Source organism: Patagioenas fasciata, chromosome 1, assembly GCF_037038585.1.
Source record: "Patagioenas fasciata isolate bPatFas1 chromosome 1, bPatFas1.hap1, whole genome shotgun sequence".
NCBI classification, from domain to species: domain Eukaryota; kingdom Metazoa; phylum Chordata; class Aves; order Columbiformes; family Columbidae; genus Patagioenas; species Patagioenas fasciata.
Genome location: NC_092520.1, coordinates 140,453,326 through 140,468,651, shown reverse-complemented (window position 1 = coordinate 140,468,651; position 15,326 = coordinate 140,453,326). Strand labels below are relative to the sequence as shown.

The 15,326-nt window shown below is 42.8% G+C and overlaps 1 protein-coding gene across 20 annotated transcripts in view; it reads right to left on the bottom strand.

The window, feature by feature from the left end:
* Positions 1-15,326, bottom strand: part of PPFIBP1 (PPFIA binding protein 1) — a 118,255-nt gene that overhangs the window by 11,882 nt on the left and 91,047 nt on the right. For 11 of the 20 annotated variants that reach the window (XM_071816221.1, XM_071816234.1, XM_065845172.2 and 8 more), the window contains 10 exons: positions 12,480-12,637; positions 11,461-11,591; positions 9,885-9,938; positions 8,760-8,820; positions 7,661-7,690; positions 6,285-6,459; positions 4,753-4,785; positions 2,312-2,453; positions 1,935-2,063; positions 1,114-1,264 (listed from right to left, as the gene is read on the bottom strand). In XM_071816221.1, the coding sequence (XP_071672322.1) occupies positions 1,114-1,264; positions 1,935-2,063; positions 2,312-2,453; positions 4,753-4,785; positions 6,285-6,459; positions 7,661-7,690; positions 8,760-8,820; positions 9,885-9,938; positions 11,461-11,591; positions 12,480-12,637 (1,064 nt within the window). The remainder of the gene's footprint in view (positions 1-1,113; positions 1,265-1,934; positions 2,064-2,311; positions 2,454-4,752; positions 4,786-6,284; positions 6,460-7,660; positions 7,691-8,759; positions 8,821-9,884; positions 9,939-11,460; positions 11,592-12,479; positions 12,638-15,326) is intronic. The other 9 variants (XM_065845173.2, XM_065845179.2, XM_065845177.2 and 6 more) reach the window with 4 other exon arrangements.

The following is a 15,326-nucleotide window of genomic DNA, read 5'->3' as shown; positions in this document are numbered from 1 at the left end:
CTGGTGACCTGGCAGGTGTATTTTCTATTTGCTGAATACCAGCATAGTTTTAGCACATGTCCAGCACTATGGAAAGATTTGCTCACTGTGGGGGATTAATTTCAAAATGTGGTGTATCTCAAATTGTATGAAAATGTCAGCCACAGTATTCTCATGCCAGGTTAAAAAATCCCACAATACAGAACATGTTAGCATTCAGAAAAGTACTTGATGAGATTGCTTCCTTCCCTCACACTTAGGAAGGTAAGGTTAAAAGAATTATTTACTTAAGAACATATGAAGATCCCAGGAATTACTGAAATCTATTAATGTTCCAAATGCATAACACCTTCACCTGTTTAGGTGCAAGTGCAGCCATTCCAGGATCTCCTCAATCCCATATACACTTTTCCTGGTACTCGCTTGTTAATGTTACCTCTGATAGCTTTATTACGACCTACTGTGTTCATTTCACACTTTTCTTATTCCAGTTGTAGTGTAACTACAACTTTGAACTAGCTCACAGTCTGAGAAAACAGGGTTACTATTTGATGAGGATAGTGATCTTTAAAAGCTGAAAATTCGAACATTAGTGAATGCTCTGGATTTAAGTATAAATTGAATCAACTTTTTAAATGTTCCTCTTTTTAGAAAACAAGATATACACAATCTTGTACCAATTTAAGACAAAGAAACTGTTCTCCCTTGTGTGTAACAAAACCTCAACCATTTGTGTAAAATGGGCAAAAAACCATTATCAGATCAAAACACCTTTCTCACACAGGAATAAAATAACTGTAAAAATGCTGATGAATCAGAGCTACAAATCCATATCATAATGAGCCACTCTTGTGTGCATATTTTTAAAAAGTGGCATAGCCAATTTATATGTGTTTTAGCTTCACTGGGCACGGACACACATATAATTATTAGTTTAATTATAGAACACTACATTTCTACAGAAGTTCAGCTAAAAAGAAACAGATTTTTCATCACTGTCATGGCAATGTTTTAAAACCTCACCTTCTTTACTTTTCAATTTTTACAGGGTGCACTTTAAAAACAGGACTTACATGCATAGAAATATCGATTTTTGTACATTGTACTGAAATAATTGTTTCCAGTATTCCTCACCTTTTCCAGATCCTGCTGAGAAGCCTGCAGAAGTGTTTGCCCAGACAGTATCCAATGTCTGCCATTACTAATGTAAGAGCCTAGCCCTTGGTCCTGGAGCCAGTTGCAAACCTGCTCCTTTGTCCACTTTGCAAATGGCATATCCAGCTCACTACAGAAGATATAATAAAAAAAGACTGATAAATCCTGTGCCTCAAATCTCCTACTTTCATATCCAGCGATAAAACCAAAACCTAAGCCATTCATTCGTGAGTACTTTGTGGAAGACAGGACAATCTCCATGGCAGAACGTGCCTCATGGCCGACTGGTAGGTGAGCCTCACAAGGAAGAAGGTATCTCTACTTCTGAACTGTCAGCACCACAAAGTGCTGATTGCTGCTGATCTCCTGCCACTATCAAAATAAACACAATCTATTAATACTGAAACAACCACATTTGTTGCCTAGGGTGGCTAAAACTCGGAAGCAAGATCATAATGTTTTACTTCAGCATTTAACCCCCAGAGGTGCCACATGACACGTACCAGAGAAATATTTTTCATTGCCACATGAGGGCTCACACCCCGCTTTGCACGGCCTCACAGCTGCATTCCTGTGAAGCCCCAGGCAACCAAGACTCCACTCACAGCAGGACCCCACCACCCAACCAACCTCAACCATGCAAAGACCACCTCTCAGAAGAAACAGCCTGGATCAACCTGTTTCTGTTTGCCAGGAGAGGGGACATTTCTTTTTAGCACTGCACTTCTCCTTTGGACCCCATGCTTGACCAGAGCTGCTGGGAAGGCAAGCATCAGCACACCTTGCACCTCTCGTCTTACTTGTGAGACTTCCCCAGGTCTCGAGACCAGCCCAGTCGTGGCCCCGCCGTCGCTCTTGTCCCTCCTCTTTTGAACTCCGTCTCAGACATGTCATCTGGGTTGAAGGTGGTAGACTGACTTCTTTTAAGTCTAGTTTAAAGGAAGAAAGCGTATTCACATTTGGTTAAGGAAAAGGCATGTTTCTACTACTGCAACCAATACAGGCAAGATCTCCTGTGGGGTTTGTAGCTCTTCCTTCCACCCTCCACCAACCTGCTGTTTGCTTCCTTAAATATCACACCAGCTCCTCCTGCTCTTGAGACAGTAAACCATGGAGCCACAGGTTGGAGGGGAAGAAGGGAAGGCGTGTTCCCAGTAATTTCTCATCTTTTACTTACTTTCCAAATAACTTCTTGATCCCTCTGGCCTTTTTCTTGGAATCTGGAGAAGGTGGAGTCATCTGTAGACTATCCATTTCTTTTGGGCGAGGGGGCAAGCCAGCCAGATCCAAATGATCTGCAGATCCCTTCTCCGTTTCAGCTATTAGGAAGCAAAAGGCCCATCAAGACTCATTTGTGCAAGATTGTACAGACGCACTCCTGAACTCAGGAATGACTCTTGCTAAAATTATTGAGAGCCATCATGTTAAGGCAGTGGGGCAAAGAGGGATGGGAAAATCCAGGAGTAACAACACATGTTCCTCCTTCATGGGCCTGACTGGGAATACTTTAAGGCAACACTCTGCACCAATTAAGTGCCTTGCATCCAAGGTGGGCAAAAAACACCTTGTGAATCAATCAATGAATTAAACCCCAAGTTTACTCTTCCTTGGTGAGTGGTCCTGCAGTCCTTTCACAGACAGAGCTGAGGCACGTGGTGCCACAGCAGGGCACCAATCCAGGAGTCCCCAAAGCACGGAAAAATGAATAATTTCCCTGCAGGCATCTTTCCTAATAACTTGCAGTGTCCCATAAGTTCCCCATCCAGGAAATTTCAGCAACAAACAACTCCTCCTGCCTCAGGAGCAGGAGGGTCTTTTTCCCCTCACTTCTGCAAATTCTGGAATATTTTATTCCTCTGCAGAGAAACACCAGGGAGTTTAGGCTCTGTCTGAACTAGATCTTCTCTTTTGAGGGATGCATAGAAAATCTCCAAGAGATCCTGCACATTACCACCCACTCTAAAAGCATTAAATCTTTGACCTGTAGTTATTGTTTTCCATGACAAGAAACCTGAGGGCTCCTGTCCCCAAAAGGGAAGTTGTTACAAGATTGTTTAGTAAAAGCTCAACTAACAAAGAAGAAAACTATTTTAAGATCATTTAAAAAGAAAACTAAAAGAATTGCAATATCTACTAGGCTACGTAAGCAGAGATGTGCCAGCAAGTGCCAGATAGCTGAATAAAACCACCACGTGGAGCTTATGCCACTTACTTGCTGAGGAACAGTGAGAGCACGAGCCTGTTCAGATGAAGCAGCCGTGGCAAGGCGGCCCACAGCAGGCCCACAGTCAGGTCTGTAACCACTTTTACCATCTTTTAACATGGCTGTGTAATTAGATGACCATAATTTGTTTTCAAAATGGACTCTCAAGACTTCCAGGAGAAAACCAAACCAGTTTCATGAATCAAGGCAGAGTAGATATTGCTGGGCCATGTGGTCTCAGGCCACAGAGTTAATGGCTGAGGTGGCCACTACATGCCACAAACAGCAACAAACCGCAGGCTTTGCCAGTGTATCCTTTCTGCTGGGTAAAGTTTAGCTGATTCAGTTAGAACAGGTCCCATTTTCCACCAATGCTTTAGATGTTAAACCTTGCAGTGAAGAAACAAGGTCACATAAAAGATGATTTCTGGGCACTCTGGTTTGACCATTATCAAATATGGGGATCCTGCGGTGAGAGACAGCACTATCGTTGAATCAGGCTTTTGCGCTTGTGGTTTCTGCTTTACTTGTATAAGAAAAAGTGCTAGCTTAGGAAAAAAAAAATAAAAATTAAACAGCATTCTAAAGAGAGACTACCAGGACAAGGCTGGGTGCATTAGTAGCAGAGATGTGCGGGTATTGCAACGTTTGCTCCTTCTACCTCACTTCCCTTTCTGTACTTACACAACCCAAACATTTAAGGGCCCACATGGGAAACTGAGGGGGCCCGGAGCACTGGTCTCTTCATCAGCGAGGGGCACACCAGGTGGCTGTACAACCACGCTGACTGACATGGCTCTGCTTGCTAAGGCAGGACCCTGCAGGTCTTACCTGCCCTTGCCAGGAACACCCAAGGTGCTCCTTGGAGACAAGGCGTCTCTCGAAGGAGTTCCTGGAGACAACCAGTCTCTTGCCACGAGACTGGTTTTTACCATGTGAACAGCTCTACCCCCATCCACCTCAATCATTTCTTGTATAATTACTTCTTATAAGAGGAATTCCTTCCTCCCAGAACTCCCCTAAGTGAACGCCTGGGAAATATAGTTCATTCCCTGTGTCATCACCCTCAAAGCTCTCCCAGGGGCTCTAGGACAGACAACAGCACCAATGTGCCTCAGGTATTTAAACACCACCGATTCTCACCTTCTACCTCAGTCTGTGGGTAAGGTGTGCTTAAAGGTCTCTGCAAATTAACCCGCAATCTCTCTCATTAGTAGCAGTTACTCAGAAACTGGCACAGCTGACTTTTAGCAGAGGGCAGATGTTACATGAAAACTCCTTTTAGTGATGGACGAAGAGTTTCGATGCAGAGCTCTGGTGTCTAGTTCTTGTTTTAAAAGTGTGTGGCCATAACCAGCTGTTAGGAGCAGATACAACGCAGCGCTGGTACGGGCAGACATGCAGGATTACTATACCTAAAGTAGGTGCACTTGCACTTCGACTGCGATCTTCAGATATCCAAACAACGCACATAACCACACGCAGCACAATGGGAGAGAACACGCAGAGGGACAAGGTAAAACACAGTTCAAAACTTATGTCAGCAAAATACAAGACAAAAGGAGGGAGGGTACATGAGACACATGCGCTACACGCAACACTGAATTGACACAGAGATTAGGATTACCAATACCCCCCCATGACAAATAAGAAATGCAGCAGAGGTCTATGGTAGAGAGGGTAAAACAGCACCGCAGTCACTCTGGTGCAGGGAGGTCACTTGCTCCATGACACCCTGAGTAGGTGACTCAGGTGGGCTCCTGCAAGGTGGCAAAGTACCTGGACACCAGCTTTACAGACAGAAGCACTGAAATCTGGACAACATAAACAACTTACTCAAACTCACAGGACCCTTATCTAGATGGCCCATGTTCCAATCCTTTGCGACAGCCATAAGTACACCACTTTGTTAGACAAATTAATTTCAGGATGAAACAGGTGATTACACAAAAGCACACAGGAGATCAACCAAAGCAGAGTTTAACGATCAGAACAGACTGTACATCTATTCCAAGTAAACTAGCATATTCCCACGCTGTATGTCACAGGAAAATATGGGAAATGCATAATAGATGTGTAGGTATGTTATTTCTTTTGAACGAAAGTCTAAAATTGTCTTTGAGTAAGTAAGAACAGGAGACTCTTCTGCTCAACAAAGCAGAAGTTATCCCCTTCAGGATTCTGAGAGACAGAGCTAAATTTCCAAACCTCGTGCAACAGAAAGCCAAAAGCTTCAGATGAATGGTGACAGATTTGTTGCACGGGCTCACTTGACGCTTGAACTGGAAAGTGGAAAGACTACTATAGCAGAGCAATGAATGCAAGTAGGATTTCAGCTGGTGACTTCTGCATTAAGCAGAACATTTTGTTTATTTCTTCACCATGTGCAAATGTCATCAAATAACAACACCAAAACAACGCCCCCCCCCCCTCCATTACAAGTCCAAAAATTAACATTAGCTTAAGTAGCTTGTCAATCTTCTACCTGTTGTCATAATCTCTTTTGTAAGACTCTTAAATACACATAAAATAAAGAGGAGCACTGAGGGCTGCTGCCTCATTTCTGTACATCTGAAAAATCTTGTGAAAAATAAACATAGGATGAAGCCAGGGGAAAATAAAGCCCACAAATCCCATGTGTGAACCACCGTCAGACAGCAAGCATTTCAAAACAGCAGTAATTCACTACAACGCCTCAGGGGAGATATCACAGCAGAAGCTGAAACAGATCAAATACTTCATTACATCAGTGAGGTTTTGTTGTTTTTTCTTTGATTTTTTTTTTTTGGTTGCTGTGTGATATTTTTAAAACATTCCACTGAGAAAAGTACCACCAAGTCACAGTTAGACTGAGGCTGCCCTTCCTCCTTCTTAAGACAAGTTACAGTTGTTGTTAAGGTCCTTGTTCAATACACACAGAACCTGCATGCAGGTGCATGATACCTACCCAGGTTGGGGGCACTGGCGGTCCTCTTGTTATTTTTTATCTTGAAAAAGCCTCGTCCAAATGAAGATCTGGCTTTACGGGTACCAAAACTGTCCTCGTCGCCTGTGCCACCTTGAGAAGGAGACTTCGGAGGGAGGGTTGCAAAATTGTTACCTTCCATGGGAGGTTTAACCTGCTTAAGTTAGGGAAACAAGGACTCGATATAATGGAATTTGCTAAAGGTCTTTTGAGAGAAACTGCAAAATGACAGAAAAGCTGGAGGGTCACTCTCATTTGTTACTACAAGAAAACAGAATGTAAAAGCTACAGAGAAAAGTAAAAGCCACAGAGAAAAATAAAGATCTTAGTCTGAACACACTCAGAATCCAGGATTACTATCACTACCTTTTAGGAGTAACATATCTTCTTTAAGATGTTTCTCAGCTTCTGCAAGTCTGGCTTACATGTGTAGAAAAGGTAAAAATATGGTTCTGGAGGGTTTTGAACTCTTCCAGCTTTCCAGGATTTCTATCTGCCCCACTGGTGGCTGTGGGGTGGTGGGGAGCAAAGAGGGACAATACGCCGGTTCTCTGCAAAGTGCCAGGCAGCTCCTTTTGTCTGTCATTCTTGTGTAGTTCCAGAATTAATGGATTAATTGACTATGCCCACTGGCAAAGCTGAGAGCAAATTAAGTATCAAGCAAGGAGTATAAACGCCAGGACAGGCATCAGACATACCAGTTAACCAATTTGGAGGAGTAGTTTTTTAGCCTTGCTGATTGTTTCACTGTCTCTTTAAAAGATCGAAGCAGCAAATCCACTCACAATCTAAATATGACCCTTTGGCTTTTGCTGAATGGATACAGCATTCACCCTGCAAGTGGTATCTGAGGTAATGTTGTCTCTGCTCAGGTCCTCCTATAGGTAGTAATTGTTGCATGCAAACTCCGACCACAAAGTACCACAGGGCAACTCTTCTGTAATGACAGTCTCTTTAGAACACAGTTGTTACTCACAGAAAACAATTTGGAAAGCCAAAGGCATTTAAAGAGACACTAATCAAAGGTAATTACAGAGCCAGTAAAATGCTTAATGGTTAGCTTTGCTAATTATCTAGTGGTAGAATATGTGGGGGAAACACTAGCTTAGATGGCAACCTTATGCTTAACCAGACTGAAAGATAATCCATGTGTGAGAAGACAAGAATGTGCGAGACACTCTAAGCCTGACACTGAAGTGATGGTGACAACCATCATACACTCCTCACTCTCTTGTTTGCAGCTCTCCCATACCCACTCTGGTACTGCATGTCACAGTTTCACACAAATGAGACTTTCAACACCCGCTCCCTGCCTGTGTTTCTCCACACACACACACACACGAGCACACACACGTTACCTCTGCAGGCTTCTGCGCGGAGTCTCTGTCCTGTTTGGGAAAGATTAAGACAGACATTTAAAAAGTAATTGTTTAAAGCCAGTATTCAATTCATTATGGTTACCTTGAACTGAATTCTGACTGAAATGCTTTTCCCTGCCTTTTTTTTTTTCCTCCCAAAGCAAACCTCCTCAGAGCTGCATTTCACACAGATTAATTCTTGATTTCTTTGAGGCCAGGGAGCTGACATGACAATACAGTGGCTTTGGTTTTCTTTGGATTAACCATGTACTTAATTAGCCACATGCTGTCTGTTAAGACACTAATGGGCACAGCTGGCTGAGGGGACTGAAAGTGGGAATCAGGGTAGAACCAAGCAGATAAAACACCCACAGCCTCCACTTCTCGGTTGTCCAAACAAACCCTAACCCATGAACTCCAGCTTTCATCATCAAGTTCTGGTTATGTTTTCAGTCCTGTTAACATCCCTCCTGAGCTGTCAAGCACAGCTCAGCAGCTTGGCTATCAGAACACTCAGGAGCTTTTAGCAGTTTAGGCTGTCACAAAGCGCAGAGGAATTACCCTGATTTGATGATGTTGTCAGAGGCTACCTGCTTTGGTCATTTCTAAAGAGACCTAAACTGAAGCTACCACCAGACATACAAGGGCTCAGTATATTGTTCACGACCGCCTAAAACTTATAGTCACCCCAGACTGTATTTTGTAATGCACTAATTACGTGCCCTTCCAAAATTATTTGCCTTAAACACAGGTAGGAATTGGCAGTGGGACTTATTTTTTTCTTGTCTTAAATCAGAAAAGCATCTCAGCTGAAAAGAAAACCTCATTACCTAAGGAGAAACACAGAATGGGAGTCTCAGGAAAACACCTCATACAAAAAAAAAAAAAAGCCTGTGTTTTCAAGGGCACATTTTCCCCTTTAATCAAATCTGGAAGATGTCACATGTATGTGACCATTGCTAACACATGATGTGAGGAGCCATACTTTGACTCAGAATTTCTCAGAAGGTGGCAACAGGGTGTCCACCAGGTTGCTGCCATAACAGAGATGTCACCCATATTGCTAAGGGAACAGGAGGAAGTAAAAGCCCAAACCAACCGCTTCAGATGTCTCTTTCCTCAAACTGCTCAGACTGCTGGACTTTTGCAGTGAAGAAGTTCTGAAACAAGGACATAAAAACCAAGCCAAGTTATTAGAATTAAATTTCCTAACATACATACACTCTCAGGAATCAACTTTAAAGAAAGCATTATAATACATGATGAGATATACTAAAAACAAAGACATTTTGAATTAAGGCAATCAATGCACTCATCAGCACCCACGCAATTTGATGAGATACTGTTAGAACATCCACATGGTAATTACTGCTGCTATTGCTCCAGAGACATGATGCCTACCTTTGGATATTTTTTGCTTGTTATTTAATGTTGTATTTTCAGAAGCAGCAGTTACACAGACAAAGGAAGTGATATCAACAAAAGCTATGAAAAACTGCATTTTTAGCAACAGACTTCTGACTAATTTGATCCGTAAAGAAGCCAAGAATATTAAGACAAGCAGGTTTATTTTAGTATTTTATCTACAGTTCTATTTTCCATTTTGGACCAGATATCCTCCAACATCTGGTCGGATTTACAGTCCAGAACACTTAAGTCTGGTTAAAAACAAACTTACCATTAAAGTTTTTTCCCACAACCAGGTATAAATTAAGAGTAACCAGCTGCTGAGCCTCACACCGTATACCAGACAAGCCCCACTGACTTAGGCTCCTTACTAACAAATCACTTTGACTCAACTTCAAGTTCATATATAGCCCCACTGATTTCCCCAGGGAACATGGCTATGTGGCAGAAGTTAAAATTATTTTCTCATTGTAGTCAGCTGATCACCTTTCCCCCACCATCCAAAGAAAACAGCAAATCATGTTCGCATGTACTACAGAAAACTGTAAATTCCAAAGTATACTGACAGTCTATAACCTGATAAGAGACACTTCACAATGTAAAAGAAATTAACCACACATGTGCACAGATAAAGCATTGGAAAATAATGATCATGAAAACATAGGACATGAGCAGAAAACTACCACCGTGAAATATAATCTTGGCTAGAATTAATTGACATGTGTATGCGTAAAATATGGGGGGTTGTACTGGGGGTTTTCAAATTGACAATCACATATAAATATGTTTCCTACACATTTTTGATTGTGATACTTACACTTGACTATCGCACAGCTGAGTTTCTGGGGAGGAACCTGTTGATCTTACTTCACTGTAAAAAACAAAAAAGATGCAAAAAAGTATGGTATTTGGGAATCAGTGCTGATACAGAAATCCTATCATCTCAGCCTGTTTTAATACTGCTTTCACTTCAGCTGTTGTGGTACTAACATGGCAAATTTTCCCCTCTATGGTGGCAAGTCTTGTAAAAGATAAGGGACAAAGGCGAGCTCAAGAACCCCAGGAAGGACAGCTTGCACTGTTAAGCTGATGACAATACTTCACTGTTCAGCTTCAATAAATGCCAAGGTTACATTACAGGGCTTGCAGCAGCACCAAGCAGTGGAGATCAGTGGCTCCTTGCGAGTCATCCAGGGCACTGGGCATTTTGTTGCATGTTAGTGCCTTGTTTTGTTTTGGGTTTTTTTTTTTCAGAATGGGACACAAATGAACTTCCTGCTGGTCATGGCTAGAGCTGCATGAGGCACATCACAGCAGACACCAGACACCAAGCAGAGCTCGTTTTCTGGACAGGATGCTTTCCTTGAATGGAACTGGAAAAATCACACAGTGCTTGCACTGGTTTTTCACATTGAGATTGATGATGTTTTTAAGCAAACAAGATTCCTTTCCTTGCCTGTGGATTCTTAGTGTTTGATACTCATTTAGATAAAGCCAGGAACTTGCACCCTGAAGAAGAAACCCTAGCATGGCCTTTGTCCAGCTCTGAGTTCTGTGTCCTTTGCAGCCCTCCCTGCAGTGCCAGTCCAGACTTGCAGGGGCCGAGTTTCATCACCTGGGCAAGGAAGCTGCTGGCTGAGGAACGATGGAAAAGCCGACAGACAATCACTTGTCAGTGTGGGGGCCCCTGGGTGCCACAGCTCTGCCACAACCCCCGGGTGCAGCCACGCACCCTACCCCAGCTTCCCGAGCCTACATGTTCTGTCCATCTTTCAAAATTGCAGGAAAGTCTCTCAAAAGAGCAATTGAAGAAATATTATATCTTTGCATTTCATCGTATCAAAGGACAGCAGCAAACGTATCTCTCTCTCCAGTCTTTAAGACGCCTCTCGGGTTTCCTTCTGGGGCTCCATTAACAACTTCAGGTTAGAGCCGCACAGGCCTTTTGCTGCAGTTCTGGCCGTGCCTTACAACCAGCTTTTAGCAACTGTGGAAAATGTCTGAATGCAAATCATCTGGAATGCATTTGTGCCAGCACAGCCAACACTATCTCAGCCAGACCTAGATGATGTAAACCTAGATAAAAATAATGATTCTGTGTCCTTCATTATGTCAGATCAGTTTTTCTCTCATTCTGTTCATTTCTTGCGAAGCAGCTTGTATAAAGTGCTGCTACAAGCAACAACCACCAAGCCAATGCCTGCTTACCAAAAAAGATTTAATCAACATACTTTGAGAATATAAGCTTAGTTCACTATAGCTGGTCAAGTGAATGCTAGCCACCTTTATCTGACTTAATGACTTGATAATATAGCAACTGACAGACTACTACTCTCACTGAACATCATAGAATATTGGAATTACAATTGAAAGATACATGGAAACAATAATACCTCATTTCACTTGCAGGATCTGGCCTAGGCTGTGTTTTCATTTTCTCTGCAACAGTTTCTGAGGTCTTGGATGTTGATGAAAAAGAAGGGATTGAAATCTGTAAAATACTGGTGTGGATCTGTAAGGAATTCTAAAAAGAATTAAGAATATGTCATACTGCTTTGAGTTGAAATTAAGCAGTCATAAATGAAAAAAAAAAGTAACAGAAACTATGAAAAGAAGGATCTGAAATAAAATTTTTAGAAGTTCTTCCTTTCTTTGTATTGTAATACAATGCCAACTTACTACTTGAAAGACAGCACTGAAGGCAGAACACGAATGACTGCACAGATAAGCTACAGCATAGACAAAAATCTCACAAGTCTCCCAAAGCTGCCTCCTAAATCTATCTCTACCACAGACCCCATGAAGGGTGGTTCACTATTCAGGTTTACTCCTGTCCTCAGTCACTCAGAGAATACTAAAGCTGCTAAACATTTAATTTAATTTCATTTTCTTCCCAGTGCATTTATGCTGTTTAAGTTAAGACCTTGCTCTGACTCAGAACTTCAAGAAAAGAGATCTATAGTTTTATTTGTAAAAATCAGAGATTGGACCACAACCTACTCATCATTTAACTCAACGGACGGAATAATGATTGCGTTCTTTTAAACATGACAGGATATATTAAATAAGTCCCAACATGCCTCATTCAAGTTCCTGACAAATTAAATGCAGCTCCTAAAACAGTATGTTTGATAGGAAAAGTAGTTTAGACCGATTCTCATGATAAATACCGCTATTTGCTGTCTCCTGATCCTGTTTGACGATTAAGAAAAATTTAACTGAACTCGGATGAAACTCCTCAGCAGCCTTCACAAGAAAACTACATTGTCCAAAATGATATGAGACATTACTAAAAACTGTGCAACCCAGAAAAAAAATCTTTTCAGAAACCTGAGGTTTGGCATCTGCAATATGAATCCAGCACAAGCAATGTTTTCAAGGAGTGACAGCATTAAATAAGAAAAAAAGATACCTCTTCATTCATATTCATGTTAAACTCATCATGAATTGGAGATGCTGTTACCGGGGTTGGGGATGGGCTTTTCTCTGGGTCAGTCAGACTTGGCGTGTCCAACAAAACTGTGGAAACAGACCCTGAATTCAAGAAGTCTTCACTGTCACTTTCCTTGGCTGAAGGGAGAGAAAATGGAACAAGTTAGGACTTTTACTAATTTTTTTAAATTTTTTAGGACAGACTACAATAGGAGAAGGGGAGTCATTGCCAAGTGTCAATTCACAATTCAACCACCACAATGTAGCATGGTTAGAGCAAAGGGACGACATATTTCTGACAGCAAAAAGCCCAGCAAATGCCCTCAGGGCCTTTAGTGCCATCAGTTTCAACAAGCTGAATAAACTGGTGTAGTTATTTCCTGTTCTGGAATTTCATACTAAATACTTCTTTTCCCGCATTCACTAAGGTAAGACCAGAGGGTCAAGTCTGCCTGACACTCAAGCTGTCCCTATGGTATCTTCAAGTTACACGTAGGAAAAATGCAGCCCACTGCACAAAAGTCTAATACCAGTTTTTAAGTGACCACATTACGTTTGCAGACTGACACAAACTGAGCATGTCTCATGTAGTTAATGCCATTGCCCACACCAGCATCTGGCATCCTTTGCTCCCAATGAGCGACTTGCTGCTCCTGAACTGCCTTAGTGCTACCAAAAGGTTTGGATGTGCACACTTGTCATAGACACCAGAGTACTGACACTGACAAGAAGTTAAAGGCAAACAATACTTTCTAAAAAGCAGGCAGAAATCTAACACTCGTTGCCAAAGATCTGACCCAAGTACAAGTCAAAGTCTGTTCACAGCAAAAACCTCTCTTGTCCATTTTTCACTGCCTGAAATCTCTGTCCATGCTCTATGAATTGACCATGAAGCACAGCTCCCAGAGACTCAAGGTCTGTTTTAGCATCCTCCCATCTTTGGAGGCATAGCACTGCATGAAAGAGCAATACGTATTCCAAAAACACTACTCCTGATGTGCAACACTTAGCATGGTGTTTTGCCCTCATCACCACCTTCCCTTTTCTCTCACTGATAATGTGCTTTCCCAGCCTTGCAGATCGAAGACATGCAGCTGTGTCCCTCAGCGGTTTTGAGGAAGGAAAAGCCCTTAAATTAATAGCAAGATCCAAAGCCCACAGGCAGTTTTCAGCCCAGGATGCTCTGGCACATGCCAGCTCCCATCCAGGCTTACGTCCATGACGCTGGACTAAGAAAAGCCACTGCACCCATCTCAGGGCTGCAGGTGCTCATGGGGGCCAGGACAAGCAGTTGGAGACCTTGGATGAGGACTTCCACGTGGCCCTGCAAATCAGCTGGTGCCCTCAGGAGCAGAGGTCAGGATCTCCTTGCTGCAATCACTGATGTCCCACAGGGATGGGCTCTCAAAAGCCAGACAGAAGGAAAGAGGGCCACCAGGACCCTCTCTTTTCCCTGGGTCTCACCCCTAGACTCAGCAGCATGTCCAGATGGGGCTCTGTCCTGGGCCAGGATAGCAGACCCAAGAGCCCAAATGAATCCACCACCACAAAACCACATCTTTTGCCCTCTCACTCACTTTGGGTTATTGACAATCTTCACTCTTTGAAAGGATCCCTGGGGGCGCCTACATCTCTCTCCCCTAGGGAAGGTCATCCAACTCCCACATTTGCATGGCCAACAAAATCCACAAGCCCTTCTTTATCCTAAAGAAGCTCAGGCAACGAGCTCAGGTCAGTTCAAGGCTTGTGGAAGGCTGGGTTGGCCTTCTCTGGCCTTTAGAGGACTCAGTGATAATGGTAGTTTCCATAACAAGGTAATATAACACTGTGGTGCACAGACTTTTAAGTGGCACATATATTATACGTGTATACATTATTAGAATGCTAATTCCTAAAATATGCTGGGGACAGGTCTTTCAGAGGACAGTGACCTACAAAATGCAACTTGAGTGCTGAAAGAACAGGATGATGCAGGGTAAAAACCCACCAGGCCAGGATTATTGCTGTAAAGGGAGAAGCTCATTTTCTAACATCTAAGAAAAATTTCAGTGTGATGTTCTACATGTGTTTATTTTTATTTTCTTTTATGGGAGAAAGGAGAGAGATAGGGTTTTCAAAGCAATACCATCAAACTGATGACCAATCGAACATTTATCACCTTTGGGGATCAAAAGCTCCTGGATCTGGAAGCCTCCACCAGTCATGCAACAACGGACTGTTACACGTTATGGTGTATATTACAGCTACTGTTTCAGCCACACAGTTAAGCTCATTATCTGGTGGCAAAGAAGGCTTCTTTTTGGGGGTGGGGGGGTGGGTGGGGGCAGGTAGTGAAGAAAGACTGGTAGGACAAGCCAGCCTGGCCCCTCACTGTGGTAAGGAAGGAAAACTATTCCACAGCTGCTGCACGTGGTGGTTTGCAAAGGCTTCCCTACGTGCCGAAGACGTGGTGTGTCATCACGACATGGTCCTGGCAGCACATCCACTTTGCTACAGACATTTTTGCAGCTCTCGGGTGTTACTACTACACCACGCGCAGCCGCCAGGGTGGTGCTGGTTTGGCTGGTAGGAACGTGCTTGTTCAGGCGCTGCTGGGCTCAGCTGCCAACCCCTCCCCAGGAACACATGCAAGAGAGCATTTTGGGAGGCTATGGGAAGAGCCTGAGAGCTCATCGTATTCAAACTGATTTTACAAGTGGGAAATAAGCAGCGTGACAAAAATAGTTACTATTACCAGATGATAAATGGGACAGCACCCAAATGTGCAGCTGCCTGGACAAATAAGGTAAATTACCAGTTCACACCAGCTGAGTAACTGACTTTTACT